This window comes from Juglans regia, chromosome 13 (genome assembly GCF_001411555.2).
Source record: "Juglans regia cultivar Chandler chromosome 13, Walnut 2.0, whole genome shotgun sequence".
NCBI classification, from domain to species: domain Eukaryota; kingdom Viridiplantae; phylum Streptophyta; class Magnoliopsida; order Fagales; family Juglandaceae; genus Juglans; species Juglans regia.
The window spans coordinates 13285612-13310470 of record NC_049913.1 but is presented as its reverse complement, the minus strand read 5'-3'; the positions used below and the strand labels follow the sequence as shown (position 1 = coordinate 13310470).

At 36.7% G+C, this 24859-nt stretch overlaps 4 protein-coding genes across 5 annotated transcripts in view; 1 reads left to right on the top strand and 3 right to left on the bottom strand.

The window, feature by feature from the left end:
- Positions 1-387: 387 nt before the first annotated feature.
- LOC109003348 (dnaJ homolog subfamily B member 1-like) lies at positions 388-3984 on the top strand. 2 transcript variants are annotated; one of them, XM_035684628.1, is made up of 2 exons: positions 388-1157; positions 3182-3984. In XM_035684628.1, the coding sequence occupies exons 1-2, from the start codon at positions 640-642 to the stop codon at positions 3624-3626; spliced, it is 963 nt and encodes a 320-aa protein (XP_035540521.1). In that variant the 5' UTR covers positions 388-639; the 3' UTR covers positions 3627-3984. The 2 variants fall into 2 exon arrangements, with proteins under 2 accessions (XP_035540521.1, XP_035540520.1); XM_035684627.1 differs by having other exon boundaries at positions 3179-3984.
- A 1245-nt stretch (positions 3985-5229) lies between these two features.
- LOC108991653 (thioredoxin H2-like) lies at positions 5230-6067 on the bottom strand. Its single transcript, XM_018965978.2, has 3 exons — positions 5859-6067; positions 5637-5759; positions 5230-5539 (listed from the first exon to the last, which is right to left on the bottom strand). The coding sequence occupies exons 1-3, from the start codon at positions 5979-5981 to the stop codon at positions 5408-5410; spliced, it is 378 nt and encodes a 125-aa protein (XP_018821523.2). The 5' UTR covers positions 5982-6067; the 3' UTR covers positions 5230-5407.
- Positions 6068-13693: 7626 nt separating this feature from the next.
- LOC108983448 lies at positions 13694-19880 on the bottom strand. Its single transcript, XM_018955083.2, has 4 exons — positions 18992-19880; positions 18706-18887; positions 14369-14443; positions 13694-14285 (listed from the first exon to the last, which is right to left on the bottom strand). Exons 1-4 carry the CDS (start codon positions 19689-19691, stop codon positions 13890-13892), a joined length of 1353 nt encoding a protein of 450 aa, XP_018810628.2. The 5' UTR covers positions 19692-19880; the 3' UTR covers positions 13694-13889.
- A 1736-nt stretch (positions 19881-21616) lies between these two features.
- The window catches only part of LOC108983447 (AMP deaminase-like), a 29059-nt gene continuing 25816 nt past the window's right edge, over positions 21617-24859 (bottom strand). Inside the window, exons 13-19 of the mRNA XM_018955082.2 lie at positions 23911-24063; positions 23687-23740; positions 23500-23610; positions 23106-23279; positions 22943-23023; positions 22128-22226; positions 21617-22033 (exon numbers count right to left, since the gene is read on the bottom strand). Coding sequence (XP_018810627.1) covers positions 21968-22033; positions 22128-22226; positions 22943-23023; positions 23106-23279; positions 23500-23610; positions 23687-23740; positions 23911-24063 — 738 coding nt within the window. The 3' untranslated portion in view covers positions 21617-21967. The remainder of the gene's footprint in view (positions 22034-22127; positions 22227-22942; positions 23024-23105; positions 23280-23499; positions 23611-23686; positions 23741-23910; positions 24064-24859) is intronic.

The window sequence follows — 24859 nt, the reverse complement described above, 5'->3', positions numbered from 1 at the left end:
TCAATACTATTTTCTGATCAAAACTGTACCCCTTTCAAATTTCGAATTCAACGTACAAAATAAGATAAGATAAATATTTATGATGATAAATGTTTGAACTTTAAAATCCTCTACAGTTACAGCTAAGAGCTCTCATTGGGAGCTTCTGTTAATATATTTTATATGTTTTTTTTCATATAATTTTTTAATATTTTTAAAAAATAAAAAAAATTCACAACATTATTAAAAATTACTTTTTTAATCACGAAATAAAAAAATAATAATAATACTAATAATAATAAAAGGGACATTCATGAATTTGCAATACCGCTGCTGTTACACAAGCATTTCCACATTAAAGGAAAGAGAAAATATCGACAGAGACGTAACAAAACCGTGGCCACTGCTCCTTACCTTAGTGGAGCGCGTAAGCTTTGAAGCCTTGTTGAGTGTTGACAACGGCCGACTCGCCGATTTCTCTGCCCGACCTCCATTGAATTTCGAATCAAGCAAAGTTTCATTCACATTCCTGTAAACACAGCGGAAGAAGCTTCGTGATTCTTCACGAACCTCGCATTACAAAACCTGTATTAATTAAATAATTGAAGAATTCCCTCGCATTCCCCTCAAAATCCAAAGAGTTTCATAGAAGAGAGAGATATGGGGGTGGACTACTACAACATGCTGAAGGTGAGCCGGAATGCGAGCGAGGAGGACCTGAAGAAGGCGTATAAGAGGTTGGCGATGAAGTGGCACCCGGACAAGAACCCGGCCAACAAGAATGAGAGTGAGGCCAAGTTCAAGCAGATCTCTGAGGCCTACGACGTCCTCAGTGACCCTCAGAAGCGCCAGATCTACGACCTCTACGGCGAGGAAGGCCTTCAAGCTGCCGAGTTTGCCGGCCCTAACTCCACCGGTGGGCCCTTCACTGCTGGTAACTCGGGCTTCCGGTACAATCCCCGCGATGCCGATGACATTTTCGCGGAATTTTTTAGCGGATCCGGCGGGGATAGGTTCAGGAGCGGGAATGGGGAGGAAGTAAGGAGGAGCCAGGTGAAGAAGAAGGCGAATCCGAAAGCGGCTGCGATCGAGAGCAAGTTGGTGTGTACCTTGGAGGAGCTTTACAAGGGTTGTCGTAAGAAGATGAGAATTTCGCGCTCTGTTCCTGATGAGTTTGGGTACATTCACTTTCTTCTATTCTCAGTGATTTTTTCCCCCCAAAATGTAGTAATAAAATGCTTCACTCATTTGAATTCCAACGTCTACAATCTGCTTATAACTTTGTGAGAGGCGCTACTAATTCACTATAGTGTTTCAAATTTTCAAAGATTTAATTTTGGTTGACTAACCAATTGGTTGATGTGGAGACGTCAAAAAGATAGGCCAGCCTGGGTTTTTTTTTCCCTTTATGATGTTGTGTTCTTATGGGAAAGTATGTAGTTTTTTACCAAATTCCCTTTTAGTTGGTGATTACGGCGAATTGAGCTTCTCTTATCCGCGTTTGTTTCTATAACTTGCAGGGATGAAAGTAGAATACTTGACCTTGAAATTGATTCAACTGTTTGTCGGAATTAAACACGATGTGTACGTTTTGGATGCCACGGTTAAGGTTCCTATATCATGTGACTTTCTTGCTATTAGTATCAAGAGATTTTTTTGACAAGTCTCACCATCTTCACCATGTGACTCGATGTCTGATAGAAGTATATAAGGGCTGTATGAATTCACCGGGAAACTTTCAGGCTATTCTGTGGAATCTGTTGGTTAGTCAACATGTGTTCTCTCGCCTTATGGTTCAAAAAAAATATGATCATCATTTTTGGCTTCTCATGCTCTTACTCCTAACGACACAGATAGCCAAAGAGGGAAAATCTTTGATTTCTGTTTATTATGTTCAATCAATCTAAATTTAGTGAAAAGCATATGTTTTATGCCATGCGCTACATTGTGTTTTAAGTGTGATTTTGAGGTTCTTCACTCCAGCGCCATGCGCTTTGCTTTGCTTTATAGAAGGGAAAGACTGTTGTCTTGAGAGTAAAATACACTTGCAAGTGAGAGAAAGGATAGTCCCTCATGCATTCATGTGAACTATCAGAAGGTGGTGGGGTTGAAACCAGAGGACTGCACAAGGACCCAAGGTATTTGCAGAGAGGGAAATGGACTCCTATTGACTAATGGTTGGTTCTTCAGTTTCCTTTATCATGTAAGTAGCTATGCAGCACTTACTACGTTTGATTTGAAAGGTAAACAGGCTAGCCCCCCACCCAACACTAGTCGAATGGTGGTGTATTTTTTGGTTTGGGGGGGAGGGGGGGTGTGAAGACAAGTGGTACGCTCCTTGGATATGATGAACTCCTGTAAAAAAAAACAAAAAGTTGAGTATTTAACGGAAATCTTTCTATCAATAGATAGGGTTTATTGCTAAATATAGGGGATAGTATCCATCTGTTCTCTCTGTCTCTCTCAACTCAGGAGATGATAAAGGATACATGGACGTCTAAGGCGATGTCTGCTCTATTCATATGATAAAGGATTCATAGTATCCATCTACCTTGACGTGACGTTACGTGACTTCTCTTGGCCATCCATTAACTACAGACAAGGCTTCAATCATTCTCATCTACCTCAATCAAAGAGATCTCGATTGGTTTGAGCCGTCTGTTATTCATATAGAGAAGTTGTCATTTGTAGCCACTAAGGATTAAGGAACATAGTTCTGTGTATAGCTGAATAGACTGCAAGGTTTATTTAGCCTGGTTGATTTTGTTAGCTTTGTCTTGATGATAGAAATGCAAGTTTACAGATCTGAGTTAATTGCAGTTGCAAGCTATTTTAAGTTATGAATTTGTCTGAAATTGATAAGCTATTTTAATTGCAGTTCCACACACAACCTCTTTTCTCCTACCTAATATTAGATTATTGGAAATAAAATCTTTGTTCTATCAGGGTTTCGTTTGTCCTTGGTTGAATTTCAAAAGCAACCTTGTTGATTAGTTTTTTTTTTTTTTTGTTCCGAACTGCTGGATCTTTGCAATGTCTTAATTGGTTTCTTTATTCTTACTTATAATATAAATGTCTTAATTGGTTTGTTTACTCTTAAATGCCACTGCATTTAGGTAGTATGATTTTTTTTTTTTCATGGTTTTACTTACCAATTTTTCCCTTCATGGTTTCACTAATACAAGCAATCTTTTTGCAGTAGACCTAAGACTGTTGAAGAAATCCTAAAAATAGATATCAAACCTGGTTGGAAGAAGGGCACAAAAATTACTTTTCCTGAGAAAGGAAACCAAGAACCTGGCGTTACTCCAGCTGATCTAATTTTTGTGGTGGACGAGAAACCTCATGCTATTTTCAAGAGAAATGGAAATGACCTGGTGGTCACTCAGAAAATATCGCTAATGGAGGCTCTTGCAGGGGTAACTCTTAATCTGACAACCTTGGATGGACGGAATCTTGCAATCTCAGTGACTGATATTGTCAAACCCGGCCATGAGATGGTGATCCCAAATGAAGGAATGCCCAACTCAAAGGAACCAAGCAAGAAAGGAAACATTGTAATTAAGTTTGACGTCAAGTTCCCGTCAAGGCTCACAGAAGAACAGAAATCTGACTTGAGGAGAGCTCTTGGCGGAGCTGATAACTAGTTCTGTTGAAGGCTAGGGTTATAACTATCCAGAAACTCTGATTGATATTGCAAGGTCAGTTAAATGTAAATATACGGGCTTCACTAATAAAAAAGGAGGATTGTGCATAGTAGGAAGGAGGTTTGAAGGGATGCCATTTTTTGTTGGTAGCACAAAGTAGCATAGGAAAAAGCAGAGCATCCTCAGCTACTGCATTGCCTGTCACTAGATGACTTTGGGTTATCTAATTTAAAATTTGTGTGTTACGAATGTAAAGATTGTGGTTTTTAATGTGCCATTGCGAGGAAAACATTTTAAATGGTGTATTTGGAAGTTATGTGGTTCAATATGCTAACATCTGCCCATCTTTTTAGACGTTCGTTACTGTATTTGTTCATTTTGTTTTGTCTATTCGACAATCCTTTCCCAACCTGTATTAATAAGACCTTGAGGGGTAGCTCAGTTGGTCCGGCTTTGGATTTGCTCTCCAATGGTCACTAGTTCAAGTCCTCTTAGTGCTACTGGAGGTTTCCTGGTTGTTAATTTCAGGGTCTCATGGGATTAGTCGAGGTGTACGCAAGCTGGCCTGGACATCCACGGTTATCAAAATAAAAATATAAAACTGTTTCGGTTTAATTTCAGAGTTACCGGTTCCAATGAATAATTTGATGGACGGATTCGAGAGCTTCTACTGATAACTTGTAGGATTTTGGAGAGATGATAATCTTATTCGGTCCATCCAAGTTTAAGTGTTTAGAATTCGGCTGCTTGAAAACATTGACGAAATCTAATTGCTTAATAATGGAAGATTTGGGCATTGAAGAATGCTATTTGTTATCCTTTTAATTATTATCTTTAAGATAAGTAACAAATGATAAATAGTTTTCCGACTACTTGATACCATAGGAGAGAATGATGTGAGAATTAACTATTAAAAGGATAAAAAAAATACACACTTAGTCTCGTCTGTTTCTGTAAATGAGATGAGATGAGTTGAAAAAAAAATTAAAAGTTAAATAAAATATTATTAGAATATATTTTTTTAATATTATTTTTATTTTGGGATTTGAAAATATTGAATTATTTATTTTATTTTATATGAGAATTTAAAAAAATTGTAATGATTAGATGAAATGAAATTAGAATGATTGTGATTTGTGAAAATAAACGAGTATTTGTAGGACATTTTCTACCTTCTATATCCATGTAAACTATATAATTTTCAGAACATGAAATTTTGTTGTGATACTCATCGTTTATGTTACTAATAAATTACAATTAATAAAATAATAAATGTCATAAGTTTATAAACTTATCAAATATAAATAAAATATCTAATGAAATTATTAATTTTAATTTGCTAACATGAGTACTAGTCTCTTACTTTTCGAACGCTTGCTTTTATGTTTTCTGGATTTATATCTTTTACATAAGAGTATTTTTTTTTATTTAATAAACTTAATTATCTTAGATCCCTCACTTCAACATGATTTCTTGTTCTCGATGACATGAGAGAGAGAGAGAGAGAGAGAGAGAGAGAGAGAGAGAGAGAGAGAGAGAGAGAGTAACAATTGAACTCACAGAAATTAAAGTGAGAAAAGCTCACGCATATTACATTAACAACGAAGAGAAAAGACACCGTCTTATTTAGCCTATATATGTAAATGGGTGTGTATTATTTTGAGCTCTCTTTTTCAAGTAGTTGTAGTTGGAATACATATATATATATATATATATATATATATAGTTATATAGCAGAGCCCAGCTAGCAGGATTGATGCTCCACGCATGATTGGTGGTCCTCATGCCCTGTGTTTCACAATCATCTTCTGCAGTTCGTCCTTCCTAACCCCCACCACCCTCTCTACCACCTTTCCTTTCTTCACCAGCAAAAATGTTGGCAATGTCCCCACCTCGAGTCCCCATGCCACAGACTGTTTTCACCATTAAAATGGTTAGCAATCATACTTCAAAAAGAGTCTCAAAATCAAATATTTCTAGTTAAAAAAGGAAAAGAGCTAGCCATGTTACCTCCAACTCGTCCACATCAATCTTGATGAACTCTGCATCTTTATATTCTGCAGAAAACTCCTTGAAAGCTGGCTCGATGAATCTACATGCTCCACACCATGTAGCAGTGAAATAAACCACCGACTTCAGCACCATGCGGAAACCAAATCCAATATCAGTACCAAAAAAAAAATAACAGATTATGAATCTTTAGATAATTAAGAACAATGTTGAATTAATTACCAGCTTGTTGGTGTCCTTAAAGGCCTGAAAGTGGGATTTCCATTGCTCGTTTGAATGGAAGGCGGTGACACGAGATGCCATTGATCCATTAAGCTTCTGCAATTCGTAAACATTGCCTCCCATTTTTTCCTTGCTTCTTTCTTAATGCAGATTTCTTTATCTTGTAGCTACGAACTCTGGAATCTCGAAAGCTTTGGCTTGAGCTCCTAAATGGGGGGGGGTTCGGGAGGGCTTTATATAGGATGGAGTTTGATAAGGAAAGACACACCGTTCACGACTGTAATCTCAAAGATCAGTATTGGATTCGTTTATGCTTTATGATGTGACTCAATGTATTGTATGAACCGTTGGCTCTAATTTAAAAAATAGTTAAGGCATAAGCACCCCAAAATAAAAATAGATTTATATTTTTTAAATTTCGGTATTATTTTACTTCCTCCATAAAAAGTCCCCCTAAATTGAGATTGAAATAGTTTTATAAATACATTAAGAATATATAATTCTTTCTTTTTATATGTAATTGTATTTAAATTTAATGATGGATATCCAAACTATTGTATGTAGAGTTAAATGTGTGATGTGTAAGAAAAATCTTACACCTATGGAGAATCACAAAAAAAAAAAAAACTAAATTATGATTTAGCGTGACATTATGTAGCATATCCTATTGTAAAATTATTTTTTACGAAATATATTTTGAACTTATGTGACAACGTCCATAAGTCGAAATTCGCAAAACCGCTTATAAAGGAAGATGCACTGAATTGAGAAAATTATGAAAAGATGTTTGTAGTTCTAGATGTTTTCTTCCTCAACAATACTTACCATGTAGCACATTTGTAAGTGACTTTTATTTAAGTAATTGCTACTTAAAATTTTTCACATCAATAAATATAATTGGGATAACAAAATCTAGGGTGAGGAGAGTAAGATTGCTAAAAATAAAAAATAAACTTATTTCTCAATCAATGCAAGGAGCTAATTTCTATGTGATTTGATCGATGGGAAGTCATAAATCATTAAAGAGTAGTGTTACGTTTCTCGAGAGATGTAATCTGAAAATTTACCGAAAAGTTAAAAAAGTTTTTTTTTATTTTTTATTTTATATATTTTTTTAATCATCATAAATATTTAAAAAAAATAAAAAATTCACAACATCATTAAAAAACATTTCTTTAATCACTAAGTAAAAAGAAAAAAAACAACATTCGGAATACTTTTTGAATCTCAAATTCAAAACGTTGAACATTTCTGATAATTAAAATCTCCATACATTTAATAGAATTAAGGTAAATCTTATAACTCATTTGTTTTTATAAAACATTCAAATTCATCTAAGATATAATTATTATAAATTTTTTAAATTTTTGTACAAAATAAATTAAATAATTTAATTTTTTTAAATTTTAAAATAAAAATAATATTAAAAAAATATATTTTAATAATATTTTATTTAATTTTTAATTTTCATGTTATCGACAAATGTCTTAATATATTTCTAAAAATTATGCACAACTCTCCAAAAATAAAATAATAAATTATGTCCACGTGCCTTGCATGTCTGAGAGAGCAAGCATCTCAGTTGCGGCTATAAGAGTTTCGGAGAGCATACTTTTTGGGAAATGGTCCCAATTAGAAGTTGGCCATTGACATCCCCTTTTTTGCAAGTTATATTCTGTGTGCAATTTTAATTCTATTTTGTATTTATTTATCTATAAAATGAGAAAAAAGGAAAGGAAAGATAAGATGAGAGGCAATGGCAAGAGCATTATTTATTCTGGCGGTCACCGTGAGAACACCTTTAATGAAGGGGTCTATGTCGAGAAAGAATATTCTGAATGGCCCCACAAAGTAGAAGAAAAAATGAACATCCACAAGCATTCTCTCAAACATTGTATGATGCAACTTGCTTACTAGGAAGTAGGATGGTAGAGAAATGGAGAAATGTTAATGGAGCATCATCACTTGTTGCTTGCTTTAATTAGTGTTGTCATGTCTAACTTCTCTCATTCACTGTTAGAGGATACAGGCCAAACTACAAGTCGTTTAGTCCCTACTATCCCTTGTACATAAGCTGTCATCTTTTTCATTATTCTTTGATTTGTTATTCTACTTTACAGATGTCACTAGCTCATTCGAACTTACGGTTAGTTAGTTAGAACTTTCTGCTGTATATATGTTTTGCATTCTCTGTATACGAAAACAGAACAATACAGAGGAATAAAGTTCTTCTTCCATCCACTCGTCTCTCTATTTTCTTTACTGTTTTTGCCAAGTCTCGCTGTGTTGCAGCACTGGTTATCATCTTCTTACATGGTATCACAGAGCCACTGAGAGATATATCGATGGAAAATCCCACCTCCCCCAAATCCAGTTCAGACCTTAACACAAATACCTCCTTCAACCCTCATTCAGACCTTAACACAAATACCTTATCTCGCTACCTCAATCTCTCTGATCCAGCAAATCCTTTTCGCCTGGATCATGGAGATAACCCAGCCATTACTCTCGTTTCTGAACTTCTTACTACAGACAACTATGCCACTTGGTCTCGTGCCATGCGCCGTGCCCTTCGTGCGAAAAATAAAATTGGTTTCATCAATGGTAACCTCTTGCAACCTACTGATTCCATGGACCCTTTATTTGACCTATGGGAAAGGTGCAATGACATGGTCGTTTCATGGATACAAAACTCTGTAAGTTCCTCCATTAAATCTAGTGTTGTTTTTGTTGATGATGCTAAGGAAATTTGGCAAGATCTTCAGGACCGTTTCTCTCAACAAAATGGCCCACGAATTTTCCAACTCAAGAAAGCCTTAGCTAGCCTTCTTCAAGAACATGATTCAGTAAGTATATATTATGGTAAACTGAAGACTCTCTGGGATGAACTCTCCATCTATGACCCTATTCCCGTATGTAATTGTGGCACCATGAAAACACTTTTAGATCGATATCAGAGAGATTGTGTTCTTCAGTTTCTAATGGGCTTACATGACTCCTACTCTCCCATCCGAGACCAGATTATGTTGATGGACCCCATTCCCTCTGTCACCAAAGTATTCTCCCTCATTCAGCAACAAGAAAGGCACCACCAAATGATCTCCACTGTCCCTTCCACTGAAACCATGGCACTGGCCATTAAGAAACCATTTTCTCCTTCACGATTTTCCAAAACAAATCCTTCTTCCAAAAAGGACAGGCCCTATTGCAGCTACTGTAAAATCTCTGGCCATTTATTGGAAAACTGTTTCAAACTTGGCAATGCAGCAGCCCCCATTTGTTCCCACTGTAACTTAACTGGCCATACAGTCGACAAATGCTACAAGCTGAATGGTTACCCACCTGGTCACAAGTTTCATGTCAAGCAGCAACCTCCTGGTTTTCTTGCTAACCAGGCCACTCTTTCTAATGCTACTGAATCTGAAATTGTTAGTGATGACAGGATTGGTTTGACCAAACTTCAATATCAGCAGCTTATGTCTTTGATTCAATCTCAGGATTCTTCAATTGCAGCCAATGTTCTTCACTCTGGCACTCAACCTCAACCCTCTAACTCTTCTGTCCATTCTTCCAAAATGTCTGGTATATCTACATCCTTCTCTACACACACACACGGTTTCCTACATAATTCTTCTTCCAATTGGGTAATTGACACGGGCGCCACAGACCATATGGTCTGTAGCACTTCTCTTTTCACCTCAATTACCTCAGTTGTTGCTTACTCAGTCAAGCTTCCCAATGGAAGCTCAGCCTCAGTAACACATGTTGGTACCATTCATTTGACAGATACTATCATTTTGAGGGATGTTCTTTGTGTCCCTTCATTCTCATTTAATTTAATTTCAGCAACCAAGTTAACCCATTCTCTAAATTGTTGTTTGTTTTCTTTCTCAAATTGTTGCTTCATTCAGGACCTGCCTTCTTGGAAAACGATTGGGAAGGGTGAGCTAAGACATGGCCTATACTACTTGGTCTGCACAAACGTCTCTCCTTCAGCCCTTGCACTATCCCTCTCAGATTCTACTCATAACACTCACACAGATTTTTCTTCTTCAGCTTCTATTGTTAATTCTGATGCTCATGCTGATCTCTGGCATTGTCGCCTGGGTCATTTATCTATTTCTAGATTAAAATTGGTTTCTGACCCTATTGTAAGCAAGCACACATATTCCATTAATGAAAAACCTTGCCACATTTGTCCATTAGCAAAATTTCATCGATTGCCCTTTCATGACAGTGTTCATTCTTCATCTAGAATATTTGAACTAATTCATTGTGACTTATGGGGACCTAGTCCCACTGTTGCACATGATGGTTCTAAATATTTTTTGACCATTGTGGATAACTTCTCTCGTACAACTTGGCTTTATTTACTTTCTACCAAAGCTGAAACTAGAGCATGCATCAAGTCCTTTTATAATTTGGTGGAAACACAATTTGGACTCAAAATTAAAACCCTACGAAGTGATAATGGTGCTGAGTTTTGCATGACAGATTTTTTTAATGATAAAGGCATTATTCATCACAAAAGCTGTGTGGAAACCCCTCAACAAAATGGCATTGTTGAGAGGAAACACCAGCACTTGCTTAATGTAGCTCGTGCCCTACTTTTCCAAGCCAATTTGCCTTTAGAATATTGGAGTGACTCTCTTTTGATAGCCACATATATCATCAACAGACTTCCAACCCCACTTTTAAAAAATAAAACTCCATATGAGCTTCTGTTTAACAAAAGACCTGCTTATGCTCCCATGAGAGTATTTGGTTCCTTATGTTTTGCAGCCACCCTTTTACATGGTAGAAAGAAATTTGACCCTAGAGGTCGAAAATGTGTTTTCCTTGGTTATCCCTTTGGAATAAAAGGATACAAATTGTTAGACCTTACCAACCACACCATTTTCATTTCAAGGGATGTAATTTTTCATGAGTCCATTTTTCCCTTCCAAAATCCCACCCTTTCCCCATCACCTCCTTCTCTAGAGTCTCACTTACCCATATTTTCATCTTCCCCACCTCTTGCCTCTAATTTTCAGCCCCTTTCTCCTGCACCTTCCATTCCTTCAACTATTTCCACTCCTGCCCATTCTACCCCCTCTACTGTCAGCATATCACCTCCTTCACTAATCACTGAGTCCCCTTCTCATTCTACTTCTCCCCACATCCCCATTCCCATTCTTCGAAGGTCAAATAGGATTAGAACTGCACCTCAATATTTGAAAGACTTTCACTGTCATCAGGCTTTGTTGGCTCCTCCTGAACAATCAATTTCCAAGGATGCTCCTGCTCCAAATGGTAAGTCATTCCCTCTAAATAAATGTTTATCTTACCATAAATTCAGTTCTTCCTTCCAAGCTTTTTCTTCTTCTCTTTCTCTCCAATCCGAGCCTAATTCTTATAAACAAGCCTTGAAGGATCCTGATTGGTGCAAAGCTATGGAAGCTGAGATTGAGGCCTTGGAAAACAATCATACCTGGACACTTACTGACTTACCTCAAGGGAAAGAAGCCATCGACTGTAAGTATGTTTACAAGATTAAATTTAAGTCTGATGGCACTATAGAAAGACTTAAAGCTAGGTTGGTAGCCAAGGGCTACACACAACAAGAGGGCATAGACTTTCATGAGACTTTCTCTCCAGTTGCTAAGCTGGTTACTGTGAGATGTTTACTCACTGTTGCTGCAATTAAAGGATGGCATTTACACCAATTTGATGTAAACAATGCCTTCCTTAATGGTGATTTACAAGAAGAAATTTATATGAAGAGACCACCCGGGTACACCAAGGGAAAGCCACATCAAGTTTGCAAATTACTTAAGAGTCTCTATGGTCTTAAACAAGCATCAAGGCAGTGGAATTTTAAACTTACCTCTCATCTACTTGAATTTGGTTTTCTCCAATCAAAAGCTGATTATAGCTTATTCACAAAGCAAGATGGAGACTCTTACATTGCCTTGTTAGTTTATGTGGATGACATCTTAGTTGCTAGCAATTCTCAAACCTCTATTGATTCCATTCGAACTTTTCTTCATTGCAAGTTCAAAATCAAAGATCTTGGATGCTTACGATATTTTTTGGGCCTAGAGATTGCTAGATCATCCAAAGGCATTCACATTTCTCAAAGGAAATATGCCTTAGATATCTTAGCTGATTCTGGTATGCTCGGTTGTAAACCTCTCAAGCTACCTCTTGATCAAAACCTTAAAATCAGCAAAGATGAGGGCATTTCTCTTGCTGAACCAAGCACTTATAGAAGGCTTATTGGTAGACTTTTATATCTCACCATCTCTCGGCCAGATTTATGTTTTGCAGTTCAATTGTTGAGTCAATTCATGGATAAACCATCTTCAACTCACATGGCAGCAGCATACAAGGTTCTAAGGTATCTCAAAGCAGCTCCTGGACAAGGAATTTTTCTTTCCTCCTCATCTCAGTTTCAGCTCCAAGCTTATTGTGATTCGGATTGGGCCTCTTGTCCAGACTCTCGTCGCTCAACTACAGGTTATTGTGTATTCTTAGGCAGCTCATTGATTTCTTGGAAATCCAAGAAACAAAATGTGGTTTCTCGGTCCTCAGCTGAAGCTGAGTATAGATCCATGGCTGCCACTTGTTCTGAATTAACTTGGCTTCGGTTTTTACTTCAAGACCTTGGTATCTCTCATCCACAAGCTGCCCTCCTCTTCTGTGATAATCAAGCAGCCCTCCATATTGCTGCAAATCCAGTGTTTCATGAGAGAACGAAACACATTGAACTCGATTGCCACTTGATTCGAGATCAAATTCAAGCAGGAACCATTACAACAGCTCATGTTTCCTCTCAAACCCAGTTAGCTGATATTTTCACTAAAGCATTACCCTCTTACCTTCTGCAATTACACCTCTCCAAGATGGGCATAGTTAATCTCTATTCTCCATCTTGCGGGGGGATGTTAGAGGATACAGGCCAAACTACAAGTCGTTTAGTCCCTACTATCCCTTGTACATAAGCTGTCATCTTTTTCATTATTCTTTGATTTGTTATTCTACTTTACAGATGTCACTAGCTCATTCGAACTTACGGTTAGTTAGTTAGAACTTTCTGTTGTATATATGTTTTGCATTCTCTGTATACGAAAACAGAACAATACAGAGGAATAAAGTTCTTCTTCCATCCACTCGTCTCTCTATTTTCTTTACTGTTTTTGCCAAGTCTCGCTGTGTTGCAGCACTGGTTATCATCTTCTTACATTCACTACATGTGTTCTCTCTACTTTGGAAAAGTGGTGCAAATTTTAAGTGAGTTTTGATAATCATCAATCTAATTCCATTTCTATATGTATATGCAAAAGGTATGATCTTTAATTGGATAAAGACATGATATGATGTCTTTGCACGACCTCTAGAGGGGGGGAGGGTACCTTTGGCTTCCTCCTCATAAAATAATAATACACATGTCTTTCTTCATTCCCATCATGATGCATTCCCTCGCTCGTTTACATAGAGAGAAGCGAAGAGATTCTTCCGAACTATTTGGGTTAAATTCTTCAAAATAAATATCCTGCACCTCCAACTTCTGAATTGAATTGAATGAAACTGAAACCTAAACTCTTCTGCTATCCTGAAATCTAGTTAAAATGTTCAATCAAATCAGATAAGAAACTGCAACAAACAGAATTTATCAAGCTCTAGCTAGATTCTCTCAATACTTGAGTTCATGTGCTGGAGCACTGCTCACTCTTGAAGATGGAGACGATAACAATCGGGGCATTAGTAGAAGGCCAGAGATTAAATTTTTTAATAAATAATATTGCAAAGAAAAGAATTAAAAAAAAAAAAAGAAAAAAAGAAAAAAAGCTACCTTTTCTCCCAAAAGGTTTCTGATGAGAAGTTTTCATTAACCGAACTACAGAAGGGTGGTCCGGGATGGTAAATTCATCAACTGCAACCAACATTCAAAATATGTTTTGTACAAAGCATAAAAAAAAAAAAAAACAATTCGCCACCCACCCATCAAGACATTGCCAAACACCATACGAACACCTAGTGTGAGTAATGTCATGAACGCACCCCAACATCAGCTGGGGAATGCCCACCTGGAACTGCTGAGCCATGGTTGTTATGATACTGCCCACCACCCCTTCCACCCCTTCCCCTATTGTTATAAATATTCCTAGGATAATAATTTCCAGGCTGCTCATAATATTGGTTGCGACCATTCAAATAGGTACCACTTCCCCTGCCACTGCCTCGACCTCCGCGGCCGTTGGAATAACCCCGGCGGCCACCCCCACTACCACCACGACCACCTCTTTGATTCTGATACATTCTTCTGGGAATGTATTGTTGCGCCTTTGATTGTGGATCTATCTCACTATGCTCCAGTTCTGCTTGTGATTCGGTTTGTTCTTGTTGAACCGAGACAATCTCTGCTGCATTTTCTCTCTCTTCATCCTGCCAAGCAGAAACCACACCCTTTCAATCAAAGGCATAGAAAGTTGCAGTAAAAAGGACTGTATCAAGTTAATTTAGAGCACCTTTTGTAGTTCATCCACAGGACTAGATTCATCATCGCCAGTCTCGTGTCCTTGAAAATTTTCCGAGTTTTGGTCCTGCAGAAGATACAAGAAAGTTGAAAGAAAATGCATAACCAGGGGTCCAGGGGGGAGAAATTTAAAATTTTACATTAGAACAAAAAGGACTAATTATCATAAGTAGCAATACATACTCCATCCTCTCCCATGACAGATACAAATTTAAACATGGCATGCATTTCATATTTTTTTCTTTAAATAAATCTTTCTTAAAAGAAAATGCTAGGCTTCCTTTTCTTTCACTCTTCTTGGTGGAATTAAGGCAGCGGGTTTCGTTTTGTTAAGAAGAAATGAACTTGTGGGATCTTTAAGTAAAATGATGGAAGAGAGTATCCATTAATTTTAAACAACAGTAGGGTTCAGCTTTTCTTTTGTGGTGAAAGCTGATTTTGTCTACAACATGTTGAGAAGACTCGTTAAAATTATGATCACCTGATACGGATCCTTCCACTAAAATTGCAAAACAAGCATGACTATTATGTGAAGTGATGATCATTACAGGAAGGCCCGAGCTTCTCAGGACTAACGCTTAGAATACTGTTTGATATGGTTTTAGTATGTTGACTTGAAACATGTCAGAATGCGGCTTTCAAGATAAATGCTTATAACCAGCATCCAATGCATCCTTTATTTTCATAAATTCTAACTTATTGACTTCTCCCACAGATGCAAGCAAGCACAAGTACACAAGTATGTGATAAAGCTGAATTAGCTCAATCACATATAAGACACATAACAGAAGAAGGGAGAAAGGAGAAAGGAGAAAGGAGAATCAAAGAAGTTATCACGGTACTGCTAGGAGAAGAGGTGAGCACTGATATAAGCACAATTTATCAAATTGTTTGTAGGATAAGTCTAAGCACGATTTGGTGGATTAAAACAAAAGATATGATGGATTTATTTTGTACAATTTCATAGTTTTTGCAGTTTGTATGATAGGATATTATACTTTATAAATTTGGGGTTACTGACTGCAAATGGTCAGTGACCAGCAACAGAGAGTGCTATGATTTTTGGGTTTGTTTTAGGGCAGGTTTGGTAATAAAAACAAAACACAAAATTCTCATCTCCTCTCATCTCATCTCATCATTACACCATTTTCAAATCCCAAAACAATAATAATATTAAAACATAATATTTTAAACTTCAAAACAAAACACAAAATTCTCATCTCATCCCCCAAACCTACCCTTAGTCTTAGATGTCAGGAGTAAATACATGTAAACAATGTTCTCAAGTCCTTAGTTTGGCCTTAGGATTTGCATGTAATAATAATCCTTCATAAATAACAACCTGGAACTACATTATGTTTACTGCTCAAATTCACTTTTGATTATAGTCCCTTCATACTAAGAAAATTAACGAAATCTATCTGTTTTGGTTAAGGAAGCCAAGTGAATGCAAGAGGACCACCTGGGTAAGCAGATTTGGTGAATGCAAAATGCTTAAATATTTTTTAAGAAATCTTTATTTGAAACATTTCTTCATGTTGCTTCAATGTATTGCATTATTTGATTATAATAAAATGCTGTGAAATTCTTGCACGAAAAAGTATACATCGAGCTTTCTTTTGTTAAGTTTAAGAATGAAAGTATAATAATGTGTTAGAATAAAACTCTTTTATTTAAACAACTTCATGAATGATTTTGTATATGTTCTACGAAATGCTTTACATGTTCAGGGAAATTTGAATAACAATTATTATGATCTTATGAAGTATTGCACATGTTATATGTTATGGATATGAATACCTATTAAATACTATGTACGTGTTAGTGTATGAAAGAAATGATATGGAAGTTCACAGTACTAGAACATATGAAATGAATGATTTTAGTGTACCTACAACAAAGGTTACATAATCAATGTGTAACACCCCAAGGGAGGCACAAGCCACATCTGAACCTATACTCCGAAAGGAATAATCAATAATATAATTGGAACCTCATTGGAACCATTATAAATAGCAAGAACTTCTCCCTCTCTACCCTTATCACTTATATGGGGTGTCACAATCTCCCCACCCCCCCCCCCCCCCCCCCCCCCCAAAAAAAAAAATTCCTGACGACCTCATCCAGTCAATTTGTCCCAAGTGGCTCAGCTCAAGTCCCACATTTTTTAGTTGGGATAGGCTCTGATATCATTTGTAATGCCTCAAGGGAGGCCCAAGCCACATCTAGGCTTGTACTCAAAAGGACTAGTCAATGATACAATTGAAGCCCCATTTGGAATCACTATAAAGAGCAATAAATTCTCCTTTCCAAGCAATGTGGGATCTCATACACCACCTACCCTTATACAAGTTATCATACAATGAGAAAGTTGTCTCCTAGCACACCACCATGATGAGAGAATGATGTTGTGGTTCATAAGAGAATCAATTATAAAGAATGATACTCCTTCGATAAGGTATGGAGTAGAACTTGATCCCATAGGTTGGATGGCACAACTCAGTCATCGAGGGTCAAAGTGGTATGAAGGAGGGTTGAAATAGCAAGGGGAAGTTTTAAAGGAGTGTTTTCCAATGAGCTCAGGCTATTTATTGTGTTCAGTTCAAATGATTTCTGAAGGAAAATGTTGGCCCATGATAAACACTAGTTTATTTGTCTTAGATTAAATAAACAAGAAACTTTTAATGAGAATGAATTGAAGGACATCTAAAATCACCCGGGTCCACATATAAGCAGAGATTAATGACATTACAAAGGAGCATAGCTTACATCCAAACCATCAAGAGCAAAGAGCAAAGAAAAGCCAAAAGTAAAAGCTACCAAGAAGTTTCCTATTCATTTTTTTTTTAATCATAAAAGAATACACCAATTACAAAAAACCAAGACTTTGTGTTGTGCAAACAATTATCATAATTTAAACATTATTGAGTTAAATATTATGCGTTACAGGGATGGATACCTTTTATCATATATTAGGAAATTTTATTTCTTTTACAGAATTTGGTCTTCTTTCAAACTCAACAATTTGTTTTGTCATAAGTCAAGAACATTCATCTCTTTGGAACTGTTCCCGGACACCCAGTGCCAATAAAAAAAAAAAAATGAACATTCATCTCTTCAGTGATCCATATTTTCTAAAAGTTCTAACTTGACTTTAAATTTACTATTCTATAATTGAAAACACCATTGAACCAATGGATGAACCAAAAATACACTATAAACATAACATATATTGATAGAGCAGTATAGCTGGAGCACCCATATTGACAGTTGGTCATAAGCTCAAGTGTGAAAACCAGTCAATCATGGACACAGGTATATTTAATGAGGATTATACTTATAAAAAAAATTTAGGATTACAAAATTCTGTCAACAAATACTCAACACCCATGTTTATAGAAGAAATAAGAGGCAGGTTCATAAGGTGTTGTCATCATAATTGGAAATTCCCTAGAAGGGTTCCGATAAAAAAATCCATAGAAGTGCAATTCTTCTTTTGAGAAACGGTAAGTCATGGTTTTTTAAGCATTTTTTGTCTAATTCTCAGAAGATAATTCAACTTTTCATCGTTGCCCAGCTTTTTGATGTTCCTTTTTGCACATATATGCACTTTAAAATTAGTTAAATTAATAACTTAAATGTAATAGCTTCACAAAACGAAGCATATCAAGCTGTGTAGACTTTATAGAGACCGATAAAGTTATTCCAGTGCTTTTGTATTACATGCCATAAGTTGATGAACTCGTTCTACACTGGCATATAATAATAATAATAATAATAATAACAATAAATCAATAAATAATGCACCACTTTAACAAATTACAGGACACCACACAAAGGGGAATTAGCAGTCAAACTTTAGCTTCTCACATCTCTAGTTTGGAACAGACGGAGTTCCAACTAATCAACATTCACAGGAAGCAAATACCAAGATAAGAGTTGTCATCCTTATCTTCACTCGGAATGTGTAATGCTAAAAAATGTTATCAAATTAAATTGACTTCCACTTCTAGATGCAGTTGATTTCCACTATTTCCACAGAGAAAGGCAATCTACTATTGCTGAGGATTCCTCTAAATCCTTAACAAAGTTGAACAAATTATGGTTGAAATGCAAGCCAACTGATACCACGATGTGCAAAATGCCTCAGCCATGGCATTAATAAAAGCTCATACCTACTTGAAACTAATAACTCAAGACCGTACACAATGAAGCAACGATGAGAAACAAAAAACATAAAAATGAAATTGCAAATATAGTGTGCCATATATAGCGAAAAACAAACATACATTATAAAAACCAAATTTACAAGGAGTATAAAAGCTATACCGAATGCTGGAATTCTGCGACTGAGCCTTCCACTTGGGTGGGCGCTGAGATCGGTACCTGGAAAGAAGCATAATTTCCAGCAGCAGCTGCCGCAGCAACTTCCACCGGATCTTTCATCTCTGGCGTGGTGGTGAAATAGTCCGAAGCCATAATCTTGTTCAGCCTCTCTCTCAAATCCGAATCTACAAATAAAAAAACAAAACCAGTTTTTTTACAAAGTAATCGAACAATTATATAAAAATCATTCACTAATAATAAAGAAGGCGGACTACACTAAAATATTTACAAGTAAGATTGGAATTGGGCTCGATGGGCTGATCGGAGTTGGCGAGCCAGAGCTTTGCGTGCTCGATGCAGCGCTGCAAGGCATTCTTGTGCGACAAGCCCGAATCGACCGGGCGCGATATCAACAAGCCGCCCAACGCCGATAAAGAATTCAAGTCCCTCTCGCCCAGCAGATCCGTAGCATCGTCGGTGACGTAATCGTAGGTCAAGCAACACCCTCGCTCGTGCGTCCGCGTCAGAATAGTCGCAGTGAAATCGCTCTGCGACTTCACGTCGAACAGGGACCCGAAGTAAAGCAGATGGAGGAGATCCTCAACGATTCTGAGGCCGGGCTTGTCATTTTTGCGCTGGCGGTGGTGGTGGTGGTCGTCGTCGTCGTCGTCGTTGGAGTTTTCGGGATCTACGGTGGAGGCGGGGGCGGAATCGGAGGAGAGATGTTGGCGCTGGGCGGCAAGGCTGAGCTCCTCGGAGACGGCTTGAGAGAGGGGCTGGCGGAGCTTCTCGAGCTCGTCGATGAGGATGGAGACGGTGGGTTTGGAGCGGAGGACTTCCTCTTGCTCCTTGTTGATGGGCTTGCCTTGGGAGATGGCTTCCTCCATCTGGAGGATACGGTTTTGTTTCTTGCGCAGGGCTCGGAGGCGCTTGTTGAGAAGGCTGAGGACTGGGCCTTCCGACACGTCAGAGGCCGCGCAATCCGCCATTGGATTCGATCGGAGGAAGGGTTTTGGCTAAAAAGGGGGAGAAGAGGAAAGCACCACCGGGGTTTGGTGGTGGAAAAGGTAAGGGTTTTGGTGTAGGGGGAGGAGGGAAGGCAGCGAAAGCGGCTCTTGGGAAGGTCTTTTAGTTTTAGCCTTAGGTAATAAGAGCGAGAGAGTGCAAATGATAGCGAGGAGGCTTTTAAATTTAATTTGAGAGTTGGACGGATCACAGGTGCTGGATAAGGGTTTTAGCTAGGGCAGCGACAATAGAAAATGATTTGTTATTCATAGATTATTATTTATTTTTATATTTTATATTTATAATTTTTTTAAAATGTGAGACATTTTTTATATGATACATGAGTATTTTTTGTAAGATATAAAATATAAGAGGGTGAATAGTAATTGATGAAAATAAAAATAAAAAAAAATAAAAGAGAGATTTGTATAGTTTTGGGATGTATTTTATTATATTTTTTTTTATAATTATACATTTTAACAATTTTATTTAAACAAAAGATATTGTTTTTTATTTTTTAATTACTAATGCTTTATTTTTGACATGATATTTTATAATTTTAAAAAAAAATCAAACGATTGTTAAATAAATAAAAAATAATAATTATGTGACATCACATAAAAAGATTGATTAAAAAGAGGCACCCTTAAAAATTTAAAATTGTGTTTAAATAGTAAACATTTTCTGAAGAATATAGCATACAATCATTCCGAAAAATATTGATGAAAATTATTGGGGGCGGAATCTATAGGACTATCATCGGATGTAACTATGCGACTTATCCAAATATTATTTTAGGATTGTCTTTAATTTTTTTTTTTTTTTATTGGATGATATTTCCAAGAATTAAACAGTAGACGCAGCTTTTGCTAAATAGAAAATACTATTTGTATTTACAAATTTTTATTTATATAATAATATACGTTAACGTGTCAATTATTAATATATTAAAATTATAAAATTTAATATTTAATATTTTAATTAAAAAAAAGTTACACATAAAATTATAATTACACGTGGCACTAGTTTTAGGTAATTTAGCATTTGCGGATGTGGTAAGTTCAAGGGTGGTAAACACGGAAATTAATTGCCCAACTGAAATCTTATTGTTTGAATGGCATTTAGGTCTGCAACTCAACATATCTTATACCTCTCAGATATATTTCCTTCCTACACATTATTGAAATATAAAATAATTTTTAATTTTATATCTTATCTAATTATTAACTAATAATCATTACAATTTTTTCAGACACTCAAATAAAACACAAAAACAATACTATTTTTATAAATTTTAAAATAAAAATTATATTCAGGAGTTTTTTTAACTTTATAATAATTTATTCCACATTTTCTTTCTTTTTTTCAAAATTTAATAAAATATTTTAATTGTTTCATTACTATAATATATTAAAATATTCGAAATATCCCAGTCAGCATTAGTGAATCTCACTAGGTACAGGGCATTTTTCCAAGAGCCGTGGCACGAGACGGCTCCCGACAAAAGCAAAAAGATTTTTTTATTTTCTTCATTCAATTTTTTTTTTTACTTTTAAATATTTAAAAAATTATTATTACATCATTAAAAAAAAAAAACTTGATCACTAAGCTAAAACAAAAAAAAAAAAACTTAATCACTAAGGGAAAACTTTTTTGTCGGGACCCAACTTGACAATAGCATTTCTGTTTTTCCAAACAAATGTCAAAAGCGAATAGCAGCTTAGTTGGGGCTCTTTCCACAACAAGATAATATATAAAAAAGTGCCCCTAGGAGCACTCCATATGCGAAAGGCTCTTTACGTGCCCCAGGGGGGCGGTCTAGAGGAGGGAACACCTTTTCATGTGTCATTCTCCACTTCAAGTCAGCAAAGGATTTAAGGCAAGAATCCAGCCCAGATCATACGGCTGATGCTCCAAAAGGAATTCAGTTTCTGAAGATCATGCCCTAGAACAAAGTAACAAGGATTGCAATTCAAATCATAATACCCACTTCACCAGAACAAAATTGGCCAAGCACGTTTTTGCACGGCGAGACCACTAATATTTTCTTTTAAACAAAAAAGGGGTCCTCCCTCAAAGCTGAAACAATATTTCCTCTTGAAACTGCCACTCTTTACAAACTCTAACACTGAATGAAGCAGAGAACTAGAAGATGGCCCCGGGTAATGTGACAATAGTACTTAGTAGACATAAGCCATGCATAAAATTGGCATCAAGCCGAACTTAATACAGCGTTTCATATTCCGCATCGATTGCTTCATCACTCGACTTCTTCAGGAAACCTGGCTTTTCCTGAATAGACACACTGCATCTCTTCCTTCCATGTCTGCAAAACATCTACCTAATTAGCTGGAAACAATAGACATCAAACTGCTTGCATTTTATGGTTCTTGTGACTTGTGAGAAATGGTAAAACTTGCCTCATGACGAAATGCAATCCTTATGTTGGGTACGTTTGTTTTATGAATATCATTTCCTTCAGGGCCTCTCATTAAATATCCATCACCAAGCCAGTGCAACTGCAAAAGGACCAAAATAATAATAGAAATATTTGTCATTACGTTAATACCATATGTAAACCACCCTCAACTGGCAATTATTCTGCTTCTCCATGCCAAATGCACACCCAAATGAGAATAAAAAGGGGATGATTGGCAACAAAAAAATCCACTAATTCATAGCAAGAACTTTCATCTCCAGCCCCAAATATAGTTGTGGAATTTGTGGTCCCTCTCATGGAAGCACTTCCTATCAGTTGTATTTAAATGAAGGCAGCCCAATGTCAGGTCGGAGACAGAAATAGGATCAGCTACCCACTGATGGTCCCATCTAGGTGGCTCCTAGTTTGGATATGAAGTGATAATTTGTAAGATTCAAACCCATGCAGTAGTGCTACACAGCCCGAGATGTGACCATTCAACCAAACAATGGCCCTTATATTAAACGTTGATTAAAAGACTTGTTCTGGAGACTAGCTAATATAGCTCTCTCATTTCTTTTGCTTGTGCAGTAGCATGACCATGTACGAGACTCATGCTTTTTCATAGTAAGCCTTGAAAATTTTTTCCATGCTCTTCATAAATTTTAATAGTTTCCGATAGGGAAAAAGTAGAATATAGAGAAACTTTCTTTTAAAGAGTTTCAGATTCGCAAATTTATTTACAGTAGAATGGGTTTTTCCAAATTCAGGTATGTAATGGCCAACATCAAAGATTGTTTTTTGTCAAGTTCTCACCTTTGTGACATGTGAAAACCCAGATTGATAGACAGAATTTCTAGCTATCTCACAGAGGTCACAAGCACTGAGCTTCCAGACCTGCAAAATATCATTCGTTAAGATAATGAACATAAGCAACGACATGAACATGAGCAACGACAGAAAATAATATGCTACAAACCTTCGCAGCAACACTATATTCTTCCACAAGTGGTTCTTTTGTTAAATGGATTTGCAAAGGGTCATCAGTTGAGAGTGAGACATTTAGGCCACGCTGGAAGAACATGGGCAAAGGATTGCGATGATAATCCAGGAAAAGGGAGTTATTGCTCAAAGGTGACATAGCCAGTCCAATCTGAAAAGATAATGGAAATTACTATTTATTTTAATGTAACATTAGCACAATTGAGACAGGGATTCAGAAAAAAGAGAAAAAAGAAACTCCATAGTGCCATGAACTTTAGGGCTGCAGACTATGACAGACATGAGATCCGGAGGATATCACACTAGTGCCATGGAAGAAGGGGGGCGGAAGAGAGAGGGAGAGAGAGAGGGAGCAAAAAAGTGGGCAGAACCTGTGCAAGGTAATACAAATACTGTAAAACTGGAGATTTCCGTAGATGAATCCCATGAGAAATATTATGGCACAGAAGAAATGTGGCAGCCAAATGGTCGATATCACCCGCCTGCAAATGTTGCAAAAATCAGAAGCACTTCAATAACCATAAAGAATAGGAGCCGAAACCAACAGTAGATCAAAACCTCTCCACAGTGGGGCCGAAATTTTATTGTTGGCATTCCTTTTGATTCACGAAGCTGAAAAGAAAATATAGAGTTTGATATCAGTTTAAACTACATATTTATTTTCTTAGAAAGCTAAGTTGTCTTTTTTCTTTTTTCTTTTTTTGTAAAAATGCAAATATATAAACAAAAAAGGTAAAGCATTCTATAAAATAACAGAACAAGTTGAAGTTAAGAAGTATGACCTTGTTGAGAATATACAAGTTTGCATAGCAATAATAAGCATAATACGAATATGCAGGATTGAACTCATTGGTCCATTCAGCTGGTGTTTGCATGTGCTTAGTCGGACGCCTTTCTGGTTTACTTTCATCATCCACAATATCAAAGCCCACCACCTGAAAAGGAAAACAACTAACCTTATTAAGCACCTCGAGTAAAGCAAACAAAAAGGATCAAGTGAAGCAACATTTGATGGTGTAAGAATAAGTTCCCACACAAACCACGCTCATTTCATTCAAGGTCTCAAAACCAGTAGGCAGTAACTCCATAAAACAAAAATGAAGAGGTTAAATGAATTGGTAAAATACAACCCCATATATATATTTTTATAAGTAAGAAGATATTTTATTGATATTGAAATAGCCATAGCCCAAATACACAAGAAGTATACATGAGATTACACGTAGTTAGGAACTAGAAACGGATACAAAGAAATCATGAAAGTTGAGACCATTAAAGTCTATAACAATGGCCCACATAAATAAAGTCTTCCGGAAAAAACTCTTAAACTCTTCCGATGAGCGCTCTCGATCCTCAAATTTCGGTCATTCCTTTCCCTCCAAATACAAGCCCATATATAAGGATAAATGAATGCCCTCTTAGGCCTGAGGTGGCATTAAGATAGAAAAGATGTGGAAAAATCAGATAAGATCGTTTGACCATTAGTAACAACGACCTATGTAATCAGTATATAAACAAGGTGTTTCAAACTTGGAGGGCCCAAGGGACAGCAGAAATGGAGAAAATTGGATGGTGAACAATGAGAAAAGGCATGATTGCCAAGTATCAAGAGGGGTGAATGGTGACAGGATTTTGTGTTTGACCCCAAGTAGCGGAACTAAGGCTATGTTCAGCAGTTATGGTGTCCTCACTCAAATTTCATTATGCCGACGTGCACAGATGCGATTGCAT